General features: G+C 36.2%; 2 protein-coding genes across 2 annotated transcripts in view; one reads left to right on the forward strand and one right to left on the reverse strand.

Moving 5' to 3' along the window:
- Positions 1 to 1,806: 1,806 nt before the first annotated feature.
- Positions 1,807 to 24,341, forward strand: part of LOC144980520 (uncharacterized) — a gene marked incomplete in the record, with an annotated part of 52,258 nt that continues 29,723 nt past the window's right edge. Inside the window, 15 exon segments of the mRNA XM_078928171.1 lie at positions 1,807 to 1,935; positions 5,669 to 5,737; positions 8,854 to 8,967; positions 10,746 to 10,894; positions 11,723 to 11,856; positions 12,581 to 12,676; positions 13,485 to 13,549; positions 14,704 to 14,743; positions 15,930 to 16,158; positions 16,471 to 16,803; positions 17,275 to 17,387; positions 17,930 to 18,033; positions 19,354 to 19,830; positions 22,466 to 22,773; positions 23,663 to 23,843. Coding sequence (XP_078784297.1) covers positions 5,676 to 5,737; positions 8,854 to 8,967; positions 10,746 to 10,894; positions 11,723 to 11,856; positions 12,581 to 12,676; positions 13,485 to 13,549; positions 14,704 to 14,743; positions 15,930 to 16,158; positions 16,471 to 16,803; positions 17,275 to 17,387; positions 17,930 to 18,033; positions 19,354 to 19,830; positions 22,466 to 22,773; positions 23,663 to 23,843 — 2,405 coding nt within the window.
- Positions 14,738 to 24,341, reverse strand: part of LOC144980571 (uncharacterized) — a 30,968-nt gene continuing 21,364 nt past the window's right edge. Inside the window, exons 19-21 of the mRNA XM_078928247.1 lie at positions 20,262 to 20,341; positions 19,659 to 19,854; positions 14,738 to 15,601 (exon numbers count right to left, since the gene is read on the reverse strand). Of these exons, the coding sequence (XP_078784373.1) occupies positions 14,738 to 15,601; positions 19,659 to 19,854; positions 20,262 to 20,341 (1,140 nt within the window). The remainder of the gene's footprint in view (positions 15,602 to 19,658; positions 19,855 to 20,261; positions 20,342 to 24,341) is intronic.

The raw sequence follows: 24,341 nt of genomic DNA on the forward strand, positions 1-24,341 counted from the left end.
ATTTGAGTTAATAGTGATCCTGAGCTGGTGTCTGGATTGGCTGGTCTCAATAAATTAAGTGCATTGTCAGTTATGGTATGCTCTTGGAATTTACATCTGTTACCTGTTTGAACTAATCCCCCTTTGTCTTACATTTTCTAGTGTGCTTTAATTGTAATTCTATAATTTTTTGACTATCCCATTTTCATCCTTTTTATTGGCGCTGATATGACCTAAATGTGTTGCAAGCACCGTAAAACCCTTCAAGACAAAGCAAAGTCAACTTTTAAAGTCAACTTATGCTTAAGTCACCAATTGTTGGTCCCAATTTTAATAGGTGTGTTCCATTTTGATAATGGATAAAATCAACCTCGCCCCTCGAAGCAAGGCAACGAATCTTTCTGACCCGGCGCTATTGGATTTATTGGGATCCCCCTGTATATATGTTGTTTTTTTTCGGGGGGGGGGGGGGGGGGGTTGATTGTTTATATTTTCTTTGTTGGTTTGTTGTTTGTTTGTTTGTTTGTTTGTTTGTTTGTTGTTTTTTATTATTTTTTTCTGGGTGCTCGCTGTCTTTGTTCTGTATTGATATAATATATATCAGGATTTTTTTTTCTGATCCTGGCAGAGATTCTTAGCTGGTAGGGAAAGGGGAAGAGGAGGAAGACTTAAATTTATACTGTATAATTTCTTCTTTTTTTTTTTTTTTTGAGAGAGAGAGAGAGGGGGGGGGGGGGATATTTTTTTTTAATCTATAGTCCTTTGTAAACATTTAAGTGTACATTTCTTGCTTGTGCCTGGATGGGACTTGTAGGTAAAATCAAAATAGACGCGTTGATGTTGTTTGATGGCTAAGTGGGCGATTAGTTCTCACGAATTGGGTACATATTGTTTTGTGTGATGTTGTGATTCATCTGGCAAGCAGAACAGAACAGGTGGTTATTTACTATTTACCTAGACGCATAACATCAATACACACACACACACACACACAGGCGCGCGCGCGCAGATATATATATATATATATATATATATATATATATATATTGTGTGTGTGTGTGTGTGTGTGTGTGTGTTTGTGTGAAGCTGTGCCTAATGCTCATTTTCGTAACATTTGACATAAAAAGACAGCATAATATCAGTTAACACACCCTTTCAGTTGCGATCTTGTAAGTTTTCTGAACGAAACAGTATCAAGAAAAACTATTGTCCATTTTTATTTATATACTTGACAAAACAAATTATATTATTTGAAAACTGTTAATTTACAGTAGGCTATCCCCGTCCGTATTTTATTTATTTATTTATTTATTTATTTATTTATTTATTTATTTATTTATTTATTTATTTATTTATTTATTTATTTATTTTTGGTAAGTTTAGTGGCCCTAAATTAAAAATAGCATTATTGTTGATCTATAGTCTTGGGTGGTGGTATGCTTTATAGAACACCGTTAAATTCAGTCGACCAAGCAAAACAAAATTAAAGTAAATTTTTAAAGGTAAATTCTCTCTCTCTCTCTCTCTCTCTCTCTCTCTCTCTCTCTCTCTCTCTCTCTCTCTCTCTCTCTCTCTCTCTCTCTCTCTCTCTGTGCGTGTGTGTGTGTGTGTGTGTCACTTACTCATTCTCTGTTTGTGTATGACTAATTAAATACATTTAGATTGTATAATTGTCTTACATTTTTTCATAAATAAATAAATACTTAGGAATGGGAGTGACAGTTTCGTCAATATTCGGTACATTCGGCGACGAGGCACAGAAAACATGTCTCTGCGACAAGGCGAGAAGTCTCGCGAGACTCGGGTTGATTCATTGATTGTTTATCCATCACTGGGGACGCCACCGGTAGTTGCAGATTCCATCAACAGACATACACAAACATACAAACATTGAACATCGCCACTATCTTGAGCATGGCTGATCATTCGGATTTTTAGTGATTTAAAGAATTGTGTGTGAGTAACCAATCCATTTTCAGTCATATACAAATTAAGGCTCCGCATGTTGTTTGCATTTTTGTGTGCGCCGATTATATACCCTGTCAAATAGACATGAGGAGAGATAAGAATGAGAACGCTAGTGAAAGTGACAGTGGAGGCGAAGGGGCACGATATCGTATTAATCATTGAGGGATGATAAATCAAAATCTAAAAATTATCAATATTCTACTTTTTAATTGTAGCGCATTTTTCATAGTTGTAATGTACCAGGCTCGCTTTTATGTCGATGAATTTTAAATAAAAACGGTGACACAAGTTTGAACCCCCGTCTTTGGTGTCCACCCGCTGTAACTGTAAGAAGTGTAAGTGTGACTTTGTACTTTGTGTCTGGGTTTAAAATTTGGAGAACGCATTTATGCATATTTTATGTCTTGTCACAGGCAGGAGAAGGACGCGTAGGCCATCTGGAGTTAAGACTACATTTGTCCAAGTGAAAAAATATGCTCGAAAGCGCTCAATAATTATTTTTTAAAAATAGACTACCCTAGACCATCCTTTTAAGTAGTAAGATAAACTTTAATAATGTTTTCCAGAACAAATATTATGAAGACAGGCAGAATAATAAAAACGTTTATGAGTGCTACAAAATGCGATAAACATTTTGAAGTTTTGTACTCAAACTGTAGCCTGTAGCACAGTTATATGTAAGGTATTCTCCTCCGTTGTTGTTTCAGTATAGATAGTCTAGTAAAAACTCCATATAATGAAAGTTAAGTCTCCATATTTTGAAAACATGTTTACGAGATGTAGCTTCGGTATCTGGTTGTCCCCAAGGTGCCAGTATTTTATATTTTTAGAATCTGCTGAATGGAAACAATTTCAGAGTTTTGTTACAGACCAGTTGAGAAGTGGGGGGGGGGGGGGGGGGGGGGCGTTAATGGAGATGGTGTCATGTGAAATCATTTACTAATCTGATAATCCACATTTTTGTAATATTACTTGTAATGAGAAGCCTTCAAACCCTAAAATTATCTCCACCACAATACTTTAGCTTGCAATTTCGTTGGATAATTTGCACTTAATAGCAAAGATTTGCTGGTATGCATTATGAAAATGTATAATTATTGATTTGACCATATCGTAAAGTAACTTTCGACTGTATATTTACCAAATTTAAATGTTACCCATTACGCCAATCTGGTAATGTGTCGGGATGAATCGGAACTAGAAAAATGAATTTAGAATTAAAATGATAAGAAATATAAGCACTTATAGGTTTTTGCATTTAAGAAATGGGAGCTTTTTTATTTCCACCATAACTCAAGTTTCATATTGAGAGAGGGAGAGAGAGAGAGAGAGAGAGAGAGAGAGAGAGAGAGGAGAGAGAGAGAGAGAGAGAAGAGAGAGAGGAGAGAGAGAGAGAGAGAGAGACCACAGAACGGTTACAGAAAAAAATAATTCTACTCACACACACACACACACGAAGAAAAAAAAAAACGATTCAGAAAAAAAGTAATTCATCATATCTTGTCGCGCCAGTGAGTCAGCCAGTCCCGGGCAGTCTGGTTGCATTCCCTCAGGTCAGCATTGGTGCAGTGAGGTCCCAGCGAGCATTCGGACAGGATGTGGTCCATGGTCTGTCTGGGGTGACCGCATGGGCATTCAGTGCCCGGTGAGATTTTCCATTTAAAGAGATTGGTGATGGTGTTTCCCACCTTTGCTCTAGCTCTGTTCAACGCCACCCAGTCTTTTCTCTTGAGGTCTGTGCCTGCTGGGAGCTTTTCTGTTGGGGGCTGGAGGGCATCGTTTGCTGTCTTGTCCCATTCTACCCATTTGTCCAGGCGGAAGAATGCTGAATGGTCTGGGTGAAGGCTCTCTATTGTGAGGAAGCTTTTCCTTGATTTGAGCCTGCTTTTGGGGCAATTGTGGTCATAAAGGGGATGTCTCTGGTCTATTTCCTGTTTGTATTTTTGTATTTGGGCATGAGTTTCCCTCCGGATGTGTGGTGGGGCTATTCCTGCTGCACGGTAGACCAGTGGTAATGGTGTTGCTCTCAGCTGGCCCGTTACGATCCGGCAGGCGTTGTTGAGCTCGGGGTCTAGCTTGGAGGCATGGCATGATCGGGCCCATACAGCTGAGCAGTACTCCGCAGTTGAGAAGCTGAGGGCCAATGCTGTGGTCCTTAGAGTTTTAGGGTCAGTTCCCCAGTTCATGTTTGCCAGCTTTCCAAGGAGGGCATTTCGCGTGGACACTTTTGCCTTGGTCTTCCTCACGTGTTCTCTGAAGGACAGAGTCCGATCAAGCGTCACTCCGAGGTACACTGGGTGGTAGTTGTACTCTAATGTCTGGCCATTCCACTTGATGTTAAGTTTTTGTGGGCTTGGTGGTTGTTGAGGTGAAATGCACACACTTGTGTTTTCCCTGGGTTGGCGTTCAGCGAGTTTTTAGTGTAGTACTTTGTAAGGGTGTCTAGGGCATTTGTCAGTCTGCTCTCGATTGGTTGGAAGGACACATCCTGTGTTGCGAGGCATAGGTCATCAGCATATATGAATCGGCGGATTTTTGGAAACTCAGGCTGATCATTTGTATATATGTTGAAAAGTGTTGGAGCCAGCACTGATCCTTGGGGAAGACCATTCTTCTGGGTGCGCCACCTGCTCTTACGGCCATCCATTTCAACAAAGAAGCGCCTGTTTTCGAGAAGTGACTGGATGATATTTACAATTTTCTTATTCTTTATCATTTTAGCCACTTTGAGGAGTAGGATCTTGTGATTCACTGTGTCATAGGCTGCAGTGAGGTCGACGAAGACTGTGCCAGTGACCTGTTTTGTCTCAAACCCATCTTCTATGAATTGTGTAAGGTTAAGAAGTTGACCACATGTTGACCGTCTGGTCGGAATCCAGCTGGTCTGGAGACAGTTGTTCGTCTAGACTGGGTGACATGCGGGACATAACAATTCGCTCAAATAGCTTGTATGTGATGCACAGGAGGGAGATCGGGCGATAGCTTTTCTTGGATTTTGGATCTTTCCCGGTTTCAGTAGGGCGACTACTCTTGCTTTCCTCCATGCACTTGGCAGCCTGTTTGTCCTTGCGCATTCATTGAAGAGGTCCAATAGCCAGGATAGGGTTCTCGGTCCAAAGTGTTGAATCATCTCAGTTGTGATTCCATCCAGTCCAGATGCTTTTCCCGCCTTCAGATGGGACAAGGCCTCTAGTAGCTCCTCCAGGGTAAAAGAGTCAAGATGATCTTCACTATCCTTGAGGGCTTTGTCCATTTCACGTTTCAGGGCTTTTAGTTGGCCTCGTGCTTTCTTGGCTGGTTTCCCATTCAGTAGAAGCTGATGTGCTACTTGGTCAGGTGTTACTGCAGCCACTCTTGTCTGGGAAATGGGAGCTTTTTTATTTCCACCATAACTCAAGTTTCATATTGAGAGAGGGAGAGAGAGAGAGAGAGAGAGAGAGAGAGAGAGAGAGAGAGAGAGAGAGAGAGAGAGAGAGAGAGAGAGAGAGAGAGAGAGAGAGAGAGAGAGAGAGAGAGAGACCACAGAACGGTTACAGAAAAAAATAATTCTACTCACACACACACACACACGAAGAAAAAAAAAAAACGATTCAGAAAAAAAGTAATTAAAAGTTTGGAAATAATAAGTTCTTGTTACTAGGGTTCTTATTCAATAAATCATAATTTGGAAAAATCTCTGCATACAATTTGTTCATTTTAATCCTTTTTTTCTTCCATGCAGGTCAAGAATGTCTAGCTTCAATAATTCAACAAGCAGAAGAGACGATGTCTCTTTAAAATTACGCTCTCAGTAAGTTTGATATGACAGGTCTTTCATATCAATCGCAGTTGTTGCACAATGCTCTTTGGTATTTTAATTCTCCTTTTGCCAAGAAAGAAAAAAATAATAATAATGGTACAAATCAAAATCACAACCAATCAAACTATTTTAGATGCTTGTGAAGGTAATATTTTAAATCTTAACAACCTTAAAACTTCAACAAGAACTATGACACAAAAAGTCTTTATATTTATTTCTGCTTTTATTACCTCATAGTTGTAGTATTTTAATCCTCTGTCTCCTCCTGCCTTTTCATATCCACCTCCTCCTTTTTTTCCTCCTCCTCCTCCTCCTCTTCCTCCTCTTTCCCTTCCTCTTCTTTTCCTTCCTCCTATTCACTACTTCTTCTTCTTCTTCTTCTTCTTCTTCTTCTTCTTCTTCTTCTTCTTCTTCTTCTTCTTCTTCTTCTTCTTCTTCTTCTTCTTCTTCTTCTTCTTCTTCTTCTTCTTCTTCTCCTTCTTCTGTTAAGTATTTCAACATTGAATAGTTACTTATAAGATTTTCCTTTGTGTTATTAACGGAATAACAGAGAGTTTGTTACGTAAGTAACCATCTTCTGTGTATTGCATGGTACTGCATATTATCTTTTTTTCCCCAACATGTTTCTTTTACAAAACCCACATTCATGGCATTTAAATCCCTTGCTTAGAACGGACACACACATTTATACTCTAAAGGCAATTACTAAATTTTCATATGCAATTTATTCTTATTCTTTGTTTCCTCTTTTATTTCATTCATTCAAGATCCTTGGTATTTTGCCGACGTTTATTTATTTGTGCTCGTAGATTTTTGTTGATAAGGCGTTTTCCTTTTTTTAAATGTGAGATTTTGCATTTTTTATTTCTATTTTTATTTTTATTTTTGCTTGTTTTGTTTGTTTTTTTTTCTTTTCCTTTCAATTTGGTTTTGTTGTGTTGGTTGTTAATTTTTTTGTTTGTTTTTTTTTTTTTTCTCAGCTTTAATTATTTTTTTTTAAATAGAATATTGTTTTTGGTTTGTAATACTGTCAGCATGCACCTTTTCAAAATTAGCTTCCTCTTGTATTCTTTATTTCATTTTTATTTAAGATTTTTTAAATATATATTATTATACTTTCATATTTATTATTGTTTCTTTGGGAAACTTATGATCATTTTTAATCCAACACACACTGTTAAACTATGTACTCAGTTATAAAAATCCACAAAGTTTTTTAAAAATAGGTCTTTTTTCCCTTCAAATTTTCTTTAAATATGCACCAAAATTTGATCATGAATTCATTTTTTTAGATATGATCCTCTCAAATATAGTTCTAATAAAAGACACAAAATTTGAAGATATGACCTTTATTGAATGTTTTTCTCGATACAAATATTTGTAGAATCATTTCCAACAATATAGTGGCAAAATTAATAATGTACATAATGATGTTTTGATATTGAGTCAACAACATTCATCTAATTTAAACATTAAATTTTAATTGATATGCACGTCATCATTATTTTTTTTTTTAATGTGTATGAAATAGTACACAAAACAAAGTACAAGAAAAAATCATTCCCAAAATAAACCTGATTGAATTGGGGGAAAAAGTGTGATGCCAAAAATACTGGTTCCAATGTGCAACTGATCTTCTGGTTTCAGAATGATGGCATATTTTTTTTCTAGCTTAAATAAATTCTGGTCGTCAATAAAGATCATCTATCCTCACTCTTTTACATCCCTGTGATCACAAAAGTCTGCCTATACATCCTGCTACTAAAATAGTTATGACACATTATGATTCAATATATCACCTATTCATTTTTTTTACATTTTCCTGAGGACTGGTTACACTCTTTCAATAAGTTTTGAACTGGAAAAGAGGAAGGTATATATGTCACGAGTTCTCTGCCCCACTGCTCCCCAAACTAGGCAGCCTGATATTTTTGGGAAGATTTATTCTTGTTTTTTTTTTTTTTAATACTTGTTTTCATACATTGCTTCAGAATGTTATCCTACAATCGTGCCTGCTTCCAAATTTTTCACCTTCATACTACTGTTTAAAACCTAGATAGGGAGATTGTATTTGCATCTCTTTTCTATTCCCTCAACCTAAGACTGTGATATAATCAGTATCTGTATATAAACCAAACTTAGGATTGTGTCAGTGTCAAACGCATTCCTTCCCATATCTTAGTCAAGTTCAGAATTATTATCATATTATTATTTGTAAAGCACTTTGAGCACGTTTAGTGGATATTGTGCTTTATAAAAACTCACTTTTTAAGTGCTTTGATGCTTCGGACGTGTACATTTATATTACACGTATTTAATCTCTATAAACCTTAACAGGTTTTGATTTTTCTCTAACTAAACATGGCGTTTCTTTACTTTTACCAATAGACCAGTAAAAGTGATGCTGCTAGAGTTTGGTTGATACAAAACCTATTTGTAGACAGTTAACCCCTCCATACACTTAGGAAAAAGCTGCCAGCCAGTGTTGTTACATCATACAGTACTCTCTGGAGAAGTTAAAAAGCATGCTAGAATCTGAGCGTGCTGACACCCGATGCGCATGGAAGGATAAGATAACTGTATAGATAAGATTCAGTTGCTCAGTTCCACTGTGCCGTATTGCTGAGTGTTATGTAATTTGGTGTGCTAGAAGAATGCAGCAAGTACTGTATCAACTAAAATCATATGCAACTATTAGTATAAGGTGTGTACATTTCAAGCACACATTATTGCTTGACACTCATACTCTTACACGATGTGTATTGTGCAGATTTTAGCCTTCACTGTCCTACCTACATCACATTTATAAGTTCATTCTCCAAACTAATCTGATGCAATTTTAATGGCTGAGATAGAATATTTTAAATTCTGTTTTCAAAATTCGTATCTTTGCTTCTGTAACAGCCATTTGTTTTTCACTTTTTGAAAAAATAGGAATAATAGAGAAACATTTGAGCTAATTTTTAGGAATAAATGTGATGGGATCACCATACAATTAAAGTTTTATTCAAACGCCACCATCAATTTCTTGTATTGAAATCATACTCGACCAATTTTTATTAAAAAAGAAAAAAAAGCTAAGTTTTTTTGTATTTATTTCACAACAGGAATATGCGTCACACTCGAGAGCAGACCAAGAAGCTAGAGGATGAAAGTCGAAAGATGGAAGATAGACTGAAGGAGTTGAAAACTGCCATGAGTCGAGAGAAAGAGGAACGAGAGTAAGGCTGTTGTAAAATATGGAAATTATTTGGGATGTAAACTATATAAGGTGTGATTTGAAAAGAGTGTTTGGTATCGCGTTATATTACTTAGACTCCTCTGTCCACCCAGCTCAGATTGGGCAGCTGGGTTTGATAGATGTCGTGGAAAGTACTTTTTTATTGGCCAGTTTTATGTCAAAAGGGTAGTGAGTAATTATAGTCAGTTTAATGCCTATCAACAAGGTATTTTGTCTTTCTTGTTTCTTTTATATTTGATATTATTATCATTATTATTATTACAATACAAAAACCAGGAAAAACGAAAGGACCCGTAAACAACCTGCGCCCAATAACATTACTGAATACCATAAGAAAAACACTGTCAACTATTGTCCTCAACAGAATTAGACCGAAAATAGAAAAATATCTATCACATAGCCAAAGCGGGTTTCGCCAAGACCGAAGCACATCGGACGTTGTATGGACACATAAATGGTTGGCAGCAAAGGCACTCAAAGAAAACATATCCATAACAATAACCAGAATCGATATGTCCGCAGCCTTTGATACGATCGACAGAGGAAAACTTTTGGAGATATTAACAGACATAGTTGACGAAGACGAGCTCCGAATAATCCGATTTCTCCTCAGCAACACAAAGATACAACCAAGGATATACGGGGCCACAAAACAGACGCAGTTCGAAAGTAACATCGGGACCCCCAAGGAGATAGTCTGAGCCCGATTCTGTTCACAATATACTTAGAACACGCTCTGAAAGAAGTTCAAAAAGTCATTCCAAAACCAACGACTCATATTGAGAATGCAATCCCTAGAGAAATCGCCTATGCAGATGATGTCGATTTTATTGGATCAACACCAGCAAATATAGACATCATACAAAATACCCTCATGAAATATAACCTCCAAGTCAATGCCAATAAAACCGAATTTACAACAATATCGAGGAACAAAGAGGAATGGAAAAGAACAAAGAAAGTCGGCTCACTAATTGGAGACACCGAGGATGTACAAAGAAGAAAACAGCTATCAAACGCCGCACTCAGTAAACTCACCAATGTATGGATTAGAGGTGACAAAATAAAGAGAAAAACCAAACTGAAACTGTACCGTGCTCTTGTAAAACCGGTACTTCTGTATAACTGCGGCACTTGGGCGTTGACAAAATCCGAAGAAGAACATCTGGATGCCTTCCATCGCACACAGCTAAGAAGGGTACTGGACATCAAATACCCAAAAAAGATCTCAAATGAATCACTCTATAAGATCACAAAAGAAAGACCAATCTCCCTTGACATTTTACAACAACGATGGCAACTTTTCGGTCACATACTACGCAGGGACAAAAACATACCAGCTAACCAAGCCATGTCGGGATACTTCCAAAAACACGGGAACCTTTTCAGAGGAAGACCGATCACAACACTCCCTGTGATCCTAAACAAAAACCTCACAACACTTGGACAAAGCATTAGTCTCATAACGGCAGGGGACCTTGAAAATCTGAGAACCCTAGCAGAGGACCGGCAACATTGGAGACACCTCACACAGGAAATACTGGAAACAGCCAAGGCGACCCGATCTTTCGGTCGAGACGCAAAAGGCATCTAAGTCAGTCTAAGTCAAGTATTATTATTAATATTTTTTTAAAATTTTTTTACTAGAAACAGACGAACACATCAAAGTAACACACGCATTCACAGCAAGCGTCCATAGATACAGTACACGCAGCCATATTCATTCCTTCATTCTTGTTTATATTTCATTTCCAACAGGAGACAGGGTGGCGGATTTTGGGGTCGTGGCCAAACCAACACCGGCTCATTGACAAGTTACGCATCAGAGGTGCTACAGTCTAAGGTGGAAAAACCGGCCAAAGAAGGGAAAAAGAAGAAAATCAAAATTCTGCAAGATGAACCTATTGGTGAGTTGGATTAATTAGTTTGGTATCTCTATCACTGCATTTAAAACAATAACTAGAGGTGCCTAATTGAGCCATATATAAGGGAACAACACAACACAAATGACGTTTCGGCCTTTGGCCTTCTTCAAGTAAACATGAAATATGTTATATGTATTAGATTGTCATAGTATTATGACAATCTAATACGTATAACATATTTCTTGTTTACGTGAAGAAGGCCAAAGGTCGAAATGTCGTTTGTTCCCTTATATATGAGTCACATTTACTCACTTTATCTTTCTCTTCATTTAAAACTGTTGAGATCATTGAAAATGCTTGACAAACCTCCATTGTCTGGAAAAGATGATATCGTTTTGCTTGTTTTGATTTGTTTTGTTTTAATTATTATTATATCTTTACATGCGAGGACTGGTTTTTTAAAATTATATTTATTAAATTTGTTTTGTTTTATACAGTAATATATATTTAATTTGATTGATTCAATCAAAACATTTGATATAGATCGATGAGGTGGAGGAGAAGAAAATGAAGGAGTGGAAGAAGAAGAAGAAGAAGAAGAAGAAGAAGAAGAAGAAGAAGAAGAAGAAGAAGAAGAAGAAGAAGAAGAAGAAGAAGAAGAAGAAGAAGAAGAAGAAAACATTCTTTAACATAAAAAATAAAAATTAATGAATAATGAATGAAAAGATAGATGAATAAATAAAAACATGAATGAGTAAATAAATAGGTAGAAAAGTCAGTAAATCAGTAGATAGATAATTAAATAGACTTTTTAAAAATCAGCATTATATTATTATTGTAATCCCCCCCCCCCCCCCTTCCTTCCAACAGAGGTTCCCAAGAGAAGTAGTCAGCCTGGTACAGTCAAGTACATCGCACAGAGAAAACTGACCAGTGGATCCACACCTCGGGACAAACAGAAAGGTCCCAAATGTGGACAGTGTGAGGAACGCTCTGCTACTTTGGTGAGTTGATCTAAGAATAAAGAAAAAAAATTTTATAATAATAATAATAATAATAATAATAATAATAATAATAATAATAATAATAATAATAATAATAATAATAGTAATAATAATAATAATAATAATAATAATAATAATAATAATAATAATAATAATAATAATAATAATAATAATAATAATAATAATAATAAAAAACACTGTGAGAATAAAAGGCAACTGTTTTTCATTGTGAAAATAAAAACCTGCTCATCATTGGGTGCCCTTTTTTAAAGAGTTATCCCACTTTAAACAAGGTGCCTGTCTAGAGCTCTTTTTAAACTGACCCATAAATTAAACCATTTATATAATTTAGTGTGGACTTTGAATGCGGGTTAATTACATAAGATGTTAGTAATCTTGAATATAAAGAATAAGAATTGGAAAAACCATTGTATACGTTTAGCACCCAACTTTTAAAAATCTATGATATGCATGTTTATATGTTCTTGAATTTTTATTTTTTTTATATTAAAAATAGTATAAATTGTACTAAAAATTAAGTCCGAGCGGCTGTAGCAATGAGTGATTAATAATAATAATAATAATAATAAAAACAAAACGTAGCTTAATAGGTGGTCATTTGGTAAACTAATATGGAGATAATGAAAATTTGTACTGAACATTTTATGCCCATATTTAATCTGTACTATTATTTCCATTTTGTAAAATTTTTTTACAAATCCAGAGTTGTGTGCAATGTTCAGAAATTTATTGTGCTGGATGCTTTGCTGCTTTTCATCTTAAAGGAGCTCTCAAACAACACAGGAGTTGTCCTATCAGTGTAAGTCTAGTCTTCCTATTCTGTTGAAGTACCTGCTGGGTGTGTCAATTTTCAACACCAATCGTAACAACACATTACCTAGATAAATCTTTTGGATCCTTTCGTGGCTTTGTAAATTATAAAATCATTGGGGTTATTTATTTATTTGTCTAATCGTAAATATTGTTGCTCTCAGTTGAGCAGACAGATTTTTAACTTTAAAGAGTGAACTTTGATTGAACAGATAATAATAATAATAATAATAATAATAATAATAATAATAATAATAATAATAATAATAATAATAATAATAATAATAATAATAATAATAATAATAATAATAATAATAATTATTATTATTATTATTATTATTATTATTATAATAATAATAATAATTATAATGATAATTATAATAATAATACACTTGTTGAGCGCTTTACAGATAATTAATTACGTTATGGACATAGGAAAAGTAAAAATGAAACATTGAAGCAAAATACAAATTGCTTAAATAATAGTATACAAACATTACAATCAGCATGGTGTAAATTGAATTTTGAAAAAGTGGGCTTTTAAAGTAGATTGAAGTTTGAGACATTCTCGACTTCTCTAATGAGTTGAAATAGGATATTCCAGAATTTGGGGCCAAAACATTAAAAAGAGCAATCACCAAAAAATTTTAACTTACTTTTTTGGTACAGATAATAAAGTGGTGTCGTGTAATGATCAAGGGCTTCTGATTTGAGGCTTAAGGTTTATAAATTCAGAAAGATAAAGAGGGACTATTGAGATATGTTCTTACTTCTCTATCTCTCTCTAACCATTGCAGGCAACAGGCGGCCGAGTCTGCATGTCTCCCAGTCCACGACCTGCTGTAGGCGCCGCATCTCCAAGGTATGGCACTATCTTCATCTTGTTATTTATCACAATGTGTCCTTTCTGTTAGTCACAGGGAATACACGTAATCTTGGATCCAATGAGAACTCAAATTTGACAAGGATAATATTAAATCATGCATAAATAATTAGCTTTTTAAATGTGAGACCAAATTTCTTGTAAAAGAAACTATAGTGGATCTCCATTGATTTGCCATGCTTCATTTATTCCTCTAGAAGGCAATATAGAACCAACTTTCCATTTCGTAGAGATCAAATCACCAGATAGGCATCCTTTTTTATACTAGTATAGCTAGTTATATTCTTACAGCTAAGTCAAGCAGGGTAAGGTATATAAATGGCCTTACCCGAGGGCACAATGCCAGGATGAGAGTTGTATAATCATTGTTACACATCTAGCTACTGGCCACCTCAACCCCAGTTAAATTTATTGCTGGTTGATTTCCAAAGTCTTGCCATAAGATTTTGATAATTTTAATGTTAAGAATAGTTAAGTGCTCTGCTGGTGAAGTGTATAGTTAATAGCTTGTGGAAACGGTAGCTAATAATTTTCATTCAAAGCATGAATAAAAAGTTTTAATTAAAGGCATAGCTGGTTGCATTTCAGAAATAGCAATCAATGTTTTGAAAAGCTGGTGAAGTTAAACGTTAGAATTTTAACATTATCAACCTGATTGTTCTTAACATTTATTATGGTTTGTGATTGTAACATCTCCTTCTTGTGGTCTTATGGTATGACACTCGCCTTTGGATTGGAAAGGTCCTGGGTTCGAGTCCCTCTCTGAGTGGCGCATAGTTGAGTCCTTGGGAGAGACTCTTTACTCACATTTTCTCACTGTACCCAGGTGAAAAATGAGTAGCCTACCTGGTAGTTAACAGCGTTGTCTGTGTCCAACAAAAAAAAATTGAAGCGTCGTCTAACAGGTGCCATGTTAAATGTTGCTGTTGGCTGGGAATCCCTTTCTAAAGTACTTTTGAGCGCTATATGAAATCTCAAGTTTTTTTTTGTTTTTTTTTTTTGTTGTTTTGTTTTTTGTTGGGGAGGGGGTGTGTTGTTTTGTTGTTTTGTTTTTTCATTTAAAAAGATAGAAAAGCTAGATATATTTGTGATTGCAAGCATTGATGTGAACCATTTCTCCTATCTCTCTGTAGGGGAAGTCAAGCCAGTGGCAGTGTGGTGTCATATTCAAAGGTATGAATAGTTATCTGCTGTACCCTGGAAAAGGTTGACCAAGACAGTTTGGGTGACCAAGACCAGTTTGGGTGACCAAGACCAGTTTGGGTGACCAAGACCAGTTTGGGTGACCAAGACAGTTTGGGTGACCAAGACAGTTTGGGTGACCAAGACCAGTTGTGGTGACCAAGACCAGTTTGGGTGACCAAGACCAGTTTGGGTGACCAAGACAGTTTGGGTGACCAAGACAGTTTGGGTGACCAAGACCAGTTTGGGTGACCAAGACCAGTTTGGGTGACCAAGACAGTTTGGGTGACCAAGACAGTTTGGGTGACCAAGACCAGTTTGGGTGACCAAGACAGTTTGGGTGACCAAGACAGTTTGGGTGACCAAGACAGTTTGGGTGACCAAGACAGTTTGGGTGACCAAGACCAGTTTGGATGACCAAGACAGTTTGGGTGACCAAGACCAGTTGTGGTGACCAAGGCCAGTTTGGGTGACCAAGACAGTTTGGGTGACCAAGACCAGTTTGGGTGACCAAGACCAATTTGGGTGACCAAGACAGTTTGGGTGACCAAGACAGTTTGGGTGACCAAGACAGTTTGGGTGACCAAGACAGTTTGGGTGACCAAGACCAATTTGGGTGACCAAGACAGTTGGGGTGACCAAGACAGTTGGGGTGACCAAGACAGTTTGGGTGACCAAGACCAGTTTGGGTGACCAAGACCAGTTTGGGTAACCAAGACCAATTTGGGTGATCAAGACAGTTTGGGTGACCAAGACAGTTTGGGTGACTAAGACTAGTTGTGGTGACCAAGACCAGTTTGGGTGACCAAGACCAATTTGGGTGACCAAGACAGTTTGGGTGAGAGCTTGCTACACTTTGGATAGGATGTTAGTCTATCGCAAAGTACTTTCCACTAGATCTAAGAGACTCAGCTACCCAATCACTGCTAGGTGGACAGGGGGGGGGGGCAGAAAAAAATCTCGACTGTATCCGGGATTGATTTCCATCCCTTTGCATGTAAAGCAAGCGCTCTACCAACTGAACTGTTTGCCTCTAGCCATAATAATAAGTAAATACATTTTTTTTTTTAATGCAGAGTCAAGACTCAAACCAGGTCTCCCCCATTACACAAAAAGCATGTTATTATTTTAGCCTATCTCACTGTTCTTTCATAAAATTACTATATCATTTCTACAGCCTACTTACCCCGTGGATGGTTCAGAAGCCTCTGGGCCTAGATCCTCCCACACAACCCCACGCCAAGGGGACAGTGCCTCGTTACTGCAAGGAGATTACGACGAATCGCAAAGCGCCGCTTCCTTCCAGCAGGCCTTGATGGCGTGGAGACAAGGAGATGAAACCGAGTCTCCACAACAAAGTGCCAGAAGGAATTCTAGGCCAATTGCCTCCCCTGTTAAGGATCCAGGTTGGTTCTGGCAATAGATTTAAACCTCAAGAAGCATTGCAATAGTAATCTATTTTTTTTGTTTTTTTTTTTTTTTTGGTTTTGACTACCTGTGTTCGTAATGCAATTCATCATCTGTAAAGCGCTTTGAAATGTTTAGTTCATAGAAAGCACTCAAGTGTCATTTTATTATTATTATTATTATTATTATTATTATTATTATTATTATTATTATTATTATTATTATTGTATTGATAAGATCCAGCAGTCATTGTCTTCTTCATTTTGATATGTTATGTTTACTTGATCTAATTATCCTTTTCTATCCCCCAGTTGTAAGCATGGATAGTTCTACTGGAACAACCGAGGAAGCAAAAGTTCCGGACATTAAATTCACAGGCTCTCTGAGTTATGTTGAAAAACTGATGTTGAAAAAACATCGGCGGACAGAATTAGATGAGACCACCACACCAAGACTCACGGACCAATCAGAATCGAGTTCAAGATTGAGTCACCGCTCCGAGTTGTCATCAGCTTCAAGATACACTCAACAAAGGGATCGAGCTTCACATCATCGAGATGGAGTTGCCTCCCCTTTGCCTCGAAGAAGTCATAGAGGCTACAATGAAAATGTACAGAGTGGTTTCAGAGAACAGTCTTTCATAGGTAAATAAATGTGTTCTTTTTATTCATTATGATACAAAGCTGCTAAAAGTTGTGGACTGTAAAAAAGTAATAAACAAAATGAATAGAACAGCTTCAGAAAATAACAAAATGCCAAACACGGAATGTTTCAGACTCAAAATCCTTCTTCAGCCACCAACAAAAAAAACAAGAAAAAACAAGGAAAATATAAATACATTACTAAATCTGGTATTTTGTTCTATTTTGAAGCTGCTATATTAATTTTTGTTTAGCGCTTTTTATTCATTGCAATTTCACAATTTAAAAAGGTTTGCAAGTTACTTGTATATCAATCTGTAAAAAATAGTTCTATAATTTTTAGATTTACCCGTAATTCTGTACTTGTTGTCAAAAAATGTAACATCGGAACAATGTTAACCCTCAACCCTTTTTTAAAAAATAAAGAATAAATGTGCTACAACTCTCATAACGGCCTATGTTTCTTTCTCACAGATGATGGAGAGAGAGTTGATTTTCAAGCTTTGTATGAGGCTGTCATGTCCACTGAAGGGTCGAGTGTGAACACACCCAGGTCTGATTTCTCTGTCGTGGATGTCACTAACACGGTGAGCCCTTACGACTATTGTTACTATTGGCATCTTAATGTGTCTTTTGGTTTAAATCAAAGTAATTCGCTTTTTTATCCCTTATATTTTTAGCCGATTCTCATTAAGAAAAAAAATTTGTATATTTATTTTTGTATTTGTGCCTTATTTTAGAGGTTTGCCTCAATAAAACATTTGCTCTAAAAAGCAACAAAAACAATTGCACCACTTTATATGATTTAATTTTTAACCTTTTTGGTGAAAGATAAAGGTGTAGGTCCTGTTGCAGAAATACATGCAAAAACTTATGAATTATTTTCGAGTCAACTAGAATTGTTTGTTTTTTAGATAATTTACAAATTTACAAAGTCACAAAATTCAGGAAATTTGGATATAAGCATTACTATTACTTACTTACTTATCCGAACCAGCGGCCACCTGAGCTCTAGCTCTTCGGTCTTGTGCCATGATGTAGAAGTTAGACATCTTTTGTAGTTATTCAAGCATTACTATTAAAATACATTGTGATAACAGAGTTAATTGCTTTTATTTATTTTTTCCAGCCAAACTCTTACGGAGCATCCCCCACTGCCAATTCGTCATCATCTTACGTCACAGAGGAAGTCAGTCCTTATGAGTCATGGGCAATCGAGGACAGGAAGAAAAGGTAGGATCTGGAATTTTCTCTTTTTGTTTTTCTCTTAATATTGCGTTTGTGCTAAAACTTAAATCTGGGAAGATTTAAATCAAATTATTCATTGAGTCATCGCTCTTGACTCAATAGCAAAAAAAAGGTTTTAACATTCTGTGAATGGCAAGTTTTAGCATGTTAGCAGAATGTCAGTTTGTTACATTCAAGATACCACATTTGTATGAAGAAAGACACATCAGTATTTTAAAAATTCAATAATTTCCAATAAGCGTAAATTGAGACTGTTCGTTGACTTTTATCTAACTCATACTTGACAACTTTAGAATGCCAACTAAAGAAACCACTTGCTATTCTTAAAAGCTGAGCTCAGCTTAAAACATGAAAATGATAGAAATGAAAATTGAATTAAAGAAAAGTAGAGTATTCAGAATTGTAATGAGATATGCATGCACAAATTCATCTCGCCAAAAAAAAAGAAAATGCCCAAGAAGAATTTTTAAAAGCTTTCGTTATATATTACTCTTTTTTTTTTGTGGTACCTGATGACGCAGATTAAAGCGACTCACCTTTATTTTCATAGGTCTGAGACTAAAACTTTGATGTATTCAATGCTTTGCCTCTCTGAATCTCATTTTCAAATAGTGATTTTTGAAAAAATTCTCACATTCTTATTCAAAGATTTCATGCTTAAACTAGAGCTTTTATATAGCGCATTATTCTCCTAAAGTGCTCAAAGCGCTTTACAAAGGGTCCCTGACCAACATCAACATGTAGCATGTAGAAAGAGATACTACTGTCAGGCGATACTACAAATTTTCCAACAGAGACAACGCTGTTGACAGCCAGTTACTCATTTTGCACCTGAGTACAGTGAGAGAATGTAAGTAAAGAGTCTTTTCCAAGGACTCAACAATGCGCTGAGCGAGACTCAAACCCAGGACCTTTCGATCCGAAAGCGAGTGTCATACCACAAGACCACATAGCTACACAAAATTTTTTTCTCTCTCTATTTAAAAACCAATTCTGATATGCATCATATTTTATAATGCTGCAAATATTTTAAGAAAATAGCTTCTTTTTATAATACACAGAGAACTTTCAGCAAGATGTCTGAGACTAAAACCTTATGTATTCAATGTTTTACCTGTCTGAATCTCATTTCCAGCAATAATTTTTGAAAATTATCTCATTCCTTTTTCAAAGATTTCATGCTCAATAAACAATATTTTTTTCACTCAATTTTCAAAATCAATTTTGATAAGCGTCTTATTTTATAATGCTGCAAATGTTTTAAGAAAATATAATCTTCTTCATAAATATCTTTATGGTACACAGAGAACTTTCAGCAAGATCCAGTGCACTGAAGTCAGCAATGGAATATGAAGCATTAAAAAGTCAACCAGCATCACCTGAAAAATTCACATCCTCCAAGCCGAATGCCAAATATTCCATAGAAGACATGTATCCTGCCCGGTCACCGCCTCCTCCACAACAAACCCCTCATGATGAGAATTTCTATTCATCGTGGGGTGATTCAACAACAACCACTCCACGCCCTTCCTCAGTCATGGTACAAGAAGAAAATTTGAATCGATCCTCTAACAAAAAGCAGCAACAACAGAGAAAGGATTCCACGCCACCTGAAGATGAATCAGCCAGAATGCTTTCACCAGTTTGTACCGACGAGAACGCAGCGACAACTCGTCCAAAATCCAGCAAATCCAAATCAAGACCTGGTTCAGCTCGTCCCAAAACTTCCAGTAAATCTCGTCCCGTATCCAGAGCACAGAGCCGGGCTGCATCAAGAATGATGTAAGTTGTTTGTGGTTTTTGTTACTGTGATATATTAGAATAGTTACCGTTTTACATTCTTGGTGTCAATTTCTAACTCCAGAGGACATAATTCGTGGGCTGAAGATTAACTGGTTCTCTCTCCACATTTCTTCAAATTGAGAAAAATTGATTTTAAGATTATTTTTTGTAAATAAAATAGTCTTTCAGAGCCATTCAACCCATGAAGCCAGAGTTTATCCAGTTTCTAATACATGAAACGGACAATAGCAATTGCTTGCTACCCTTTGAATAGGACATTAGTCTACCGCAAAGTACTTTCCACCAGATCTAAGAGACCCAGCTACCCAATCACTGCTGGGTGGACAGGGGGGGGGGGGGGGGTCAGAAAAAAATCTTGACTGCACCCGGGATCAATCTCAGTCCCTTTGCATGTGAAGCGAGTGCTCTACCAATTGAGCTGTTGGATGTATATAAGCATCACCCACTCTTTTGTACATAATTGTTGAGCAATTTTATTGTCAGATGAAGCCTTTTAGAATTTCATTGTAATGCATGTAAAATTCAAAATTTTCCAATAGTGGGAATAGAACTAGTTAATCCTCAGAATCTGTCCTAAAGCCACACTTTTGTGTGCACAATGTAATAGAGGAATGCCTAATTTTATTGTAGGGTAATAGCAAAAAATATTAAAATAAAGGGAATAAAAATGAAATGACTCTTGTAAAAGATACAACACAAAGAAAACGCGTTTCAGCCTTTGGCCTTCTTCAGGTAAACAAGAAAAGGAAATTTAATGCCAATGTAATATAACATATTTCTTTTTCTTGTGTACCTGAAAAAGGCCAAAGGTAGAAACGTCGTTTACTTTGTGTTGTATCTTTTTTAAGAGTCACTTTTACTCCCTTTATTTTACTATACTGTTTATTGACTTATTTAGACACCTCTAGATTTTAGCTCGCAGAAGAACAATATGGATTCCAACCTGACAGAGGGACAAGGAACGCAATATACCTCCTCCGTGTTTTAAGTGAAAGAGCTATACAGGTTCAGACCCCACTATACCTCTGTTTTGTCGACTACAAAAAAGCTTTTGATAGAGTACGCCACGAAGAAATACTAAAACAACTGCACTCCATTGGCGCTGATGAGAAAGACCTCAGACTCATGCAAACATTATACTACACCCAGCAGGCATCTATCAAAATCGGAAACTCTATAGGAAATTCCATTCCTATTAAGAAAGGAGTCCGTCAAGGGTGTGTTGCCTCACCAGATCTGTTTAATCTATACCAAGAAACAATCATGAGGGGCATAAATAATATGGAGGGAATAAAAGTAGGAGGTCACAACATAAATAATATAAGATACGCAGACGATACGGTACTCATTGCAACAGCAGAAATCCAACTTGAAAAGATTGTTGACAAAGTGGTAGTAGATAGTGAAGCCAAGGGAATGGAAGTGAATATCACCAAAACGGAATGCATGGTAATACAGAAAAACCCAGAAAACAACAACACCTGCAATATAACGATTCACGGCGAGCAACTTACCAACGTAGAAAGTTTTAAATACCTAGGTTCAATAGTGACAACAGATGGAAGATGTAACCGAGACATACGAGCAAGAATAACTCAAGCCAAACAGGCCTTCATGGACCTGGGAAACATTTTGAAAAACAAACAGATGTCGTTCGGGATTAGATTCCGAGTCTTGAAGTGCTACGTGTGGCCAATCTTGTTATACGGATGTGAAAGCTGGACTACAAATGCAGAAACACAAAAGAACATTGAAGCTTTTGAAATGTGGTGCTTGAGAAGGATGCAGAGAATATTGTATACTGCACACAAAACGAACGAAGAAGTGCTAAAACAAACATACCAACAAAGGAAACTAATGCCCTTAATAGTGGATCGACAACTATCCTTTTTCGGACACATAGTAAGGAAAGATAAGAATGAATACCTGGCAAGTTGTGGAAAAATACCTGGTAAACGCGCCCGGGGGAGACAAAGAAAAACACTCATAGACCAACTGAAGGGCTTCACCAACCTAACAATCCAAGAGCTGTTTGAAAAAGCAAGAGACAGGGAGGAATGGAGAGAGATAATTCATGCAGTATCCGAAGCCTGGACCAGGCATGGAACCTAGAAGAAGAAGAAGAAGATTTTAGCAAAAATATTTCAAGGCTTCACGTCTCGTCCTACACGTTAAATGTTGCTGTAGGCTAGAGACTTTGTGTAAAGCGCTTTGAGTATGTTAAGTTGATATTGCGCTATATAAAAGATCAAGTTTTTATTTATTATTATTATTATTATTATTATTATTATTATATTATTATTATTATTATTATTATTATTATTATTATTATTATTATTATTATTTTATTATTATTATTATTATTATTATTATTATTATTATTATTATTATTATTATTATTATTATTATTATTATTATTGTTATTATTATTATTATTATTGTTATTATTATTATTATTATTATTATTATTATTATTATTATTATTATTATTATTATTATTATTATTACTATTATTATTATTATTATTATTATTATTATTATTATTATTATTATTATTATTGTTATTATTATTATTTCAATCTTTTTTTTTTCATAAATAACTTACTAACTTCAGGATGGCTGAAGGATTACTAACCAAAACTCCCAGTAAAGCTCTGAGTGACATTGCCAATCTTGCCAATGATGACGTCAACTCACAAACGGCCTTGACCTACCAGTCTCCCTTGGAGGGATTCTTTCTAGCTGGTGTAGACATCGCCAATCTGACAGATCAGTCCAAATCCAATGAAGAAAGGACAATCACCCCAAGAAAATACTCTTCCTCAACGTCGTCAACTCAACAACGTCCTAAGAGCAGGAGTGGACAAGCTGCATTGAAAAGTGCCAGGGGAGAGAGGGAAGCCATCAAAGTCAGCAATCGCTGTGAGTTTATATTAAATATATTATCAAATCGAGAAATTAGGGAGCAGGCACTGATGTAAAGTAACGATCTGAAATAGTGTGTGGAATGCTTTTTTTCAGCTTTTTTTTTTTTTTTGAAGATGTTATCACCCAAGCATTCCTAGTTGAAATATGAGATAACCCACCAAACATGCCTTAGAAGTGTGATGTCTCAGCCTACGTGTTAAGTATGGTGTTTGCTTGGGGCTTTTGAGCACTTTTACATTAGTGTGTATGAAAACATTGTCATACAAAGCAAGAAAGAAAAATACATGGAAAAAACAAAAAACATCCTTGAAAATTCAGTATTCCTCGACTGGGGATCAAACTTCAGACCACCTGATTACCCTCTAGGTTATGCTACCATTACACCACCCTCTGGGTAACCTCTGTAGTGTAATGGTAGTATCTCTGAAAGGCAATCAGGAGGTTTTAGGTTTGATCATCTGTCGAGGGAGGACGATTTTTTTGGGGGGATGGTTTATTTCTTGTATTTTGAAAAAAATCTTGGTTGTACTAGGAATCAATTCCAGTCCCTTTGTGTGTCTGGCAAATGCTCTAGCACTGAACTATTGGAATAATGGGATATTGTGTTTCTTTTAGAGAGAGAGAGAGAGAGAGAGAGAGAGAGAGAGAGAGAGAGAGAGAGAGAGAGATATACGAGAATGAATAAATAGATAATTAATAATTAACAAGATTGATTATGAAATTAACAGAAAAACTGAATTATTCTTCTAAAATGACTTCTTACATTAATATTGTTTTATTTGTTCGAATAAGAATTTTAGTAGGATTCATTCATGTTATGTAGGTATTTTTTAAATAGTTTATTCAATTATTTTTACTATTTTGAATGCACATTTTTCACCAGTGTACCAAATGGCGCCAAGGTCGTGGCGACCCGATTCCAGTCTTGGAGAGACGATTCCCTTGGATGACGTCCGTGTTGATGATGGTAACCTACAGGATGAGGAGGATATGATCTTGTCCTACAGTTATAGCGGCCAGATGAGTGGCCGGGCCACTGAATGGAGGCCATCTTCTAGTCAAAGGTATTAAATGCTGAAGTTTTCAATATTTTTCTCTAGAATAAGTGACTGTGATTTAATGTATGCTATATTTATTCAATTCAAATCAGCTTTCCTGGGTGGGGTTCCCGACCCCCCATATTGGACAGGGTGGTACTTTCTCTGTCTTCTATTCCCCTGTATCTGTTTTCCAATTGCTCTCTGACTTTGTCTTGGAATGAGATTACTAAGTTTTGTCCTGACCCTGGCCGGAGTCCTTGGCTGGGAGGGAGACAGTTGAATGTATAACCATTGTTTTGGGAGATATTTGTTTCCTTGTAAATGATCTCTCTGTTATGTACTGTTGTTTTTATATTTTTTAACATATGATTTACTTAACATTTGAGTGTATTCCTCTTAGTAGGATCTTGTATTGGTGTCTGGATGAGACTTTTAGGTAATCTCAAACTAAGTACACTGATAGTGTGCTCTTGGAATCTACATTTGTTCCCTATTTGTACCATTTCCCCTTTGTCTTACCTT

This window comes from Berghia stephanieae, chromosome 10 (genome assembly GCF_034508935.2).
Source record: "Berghia stephanieae isolate SIO BIC M18660-M18661 chromosome 10, UCSD_Bste_1.3, whole genome shotgun sequence".
In the NCBI taxonomy this organism is placed as follows: domain Eukaryota; kingdom Metazoa; phylum Mollusca; class Gastropoda; order Nudibranchia; family Aeolidiidae; genus Berghia; species Berghia stephanieae.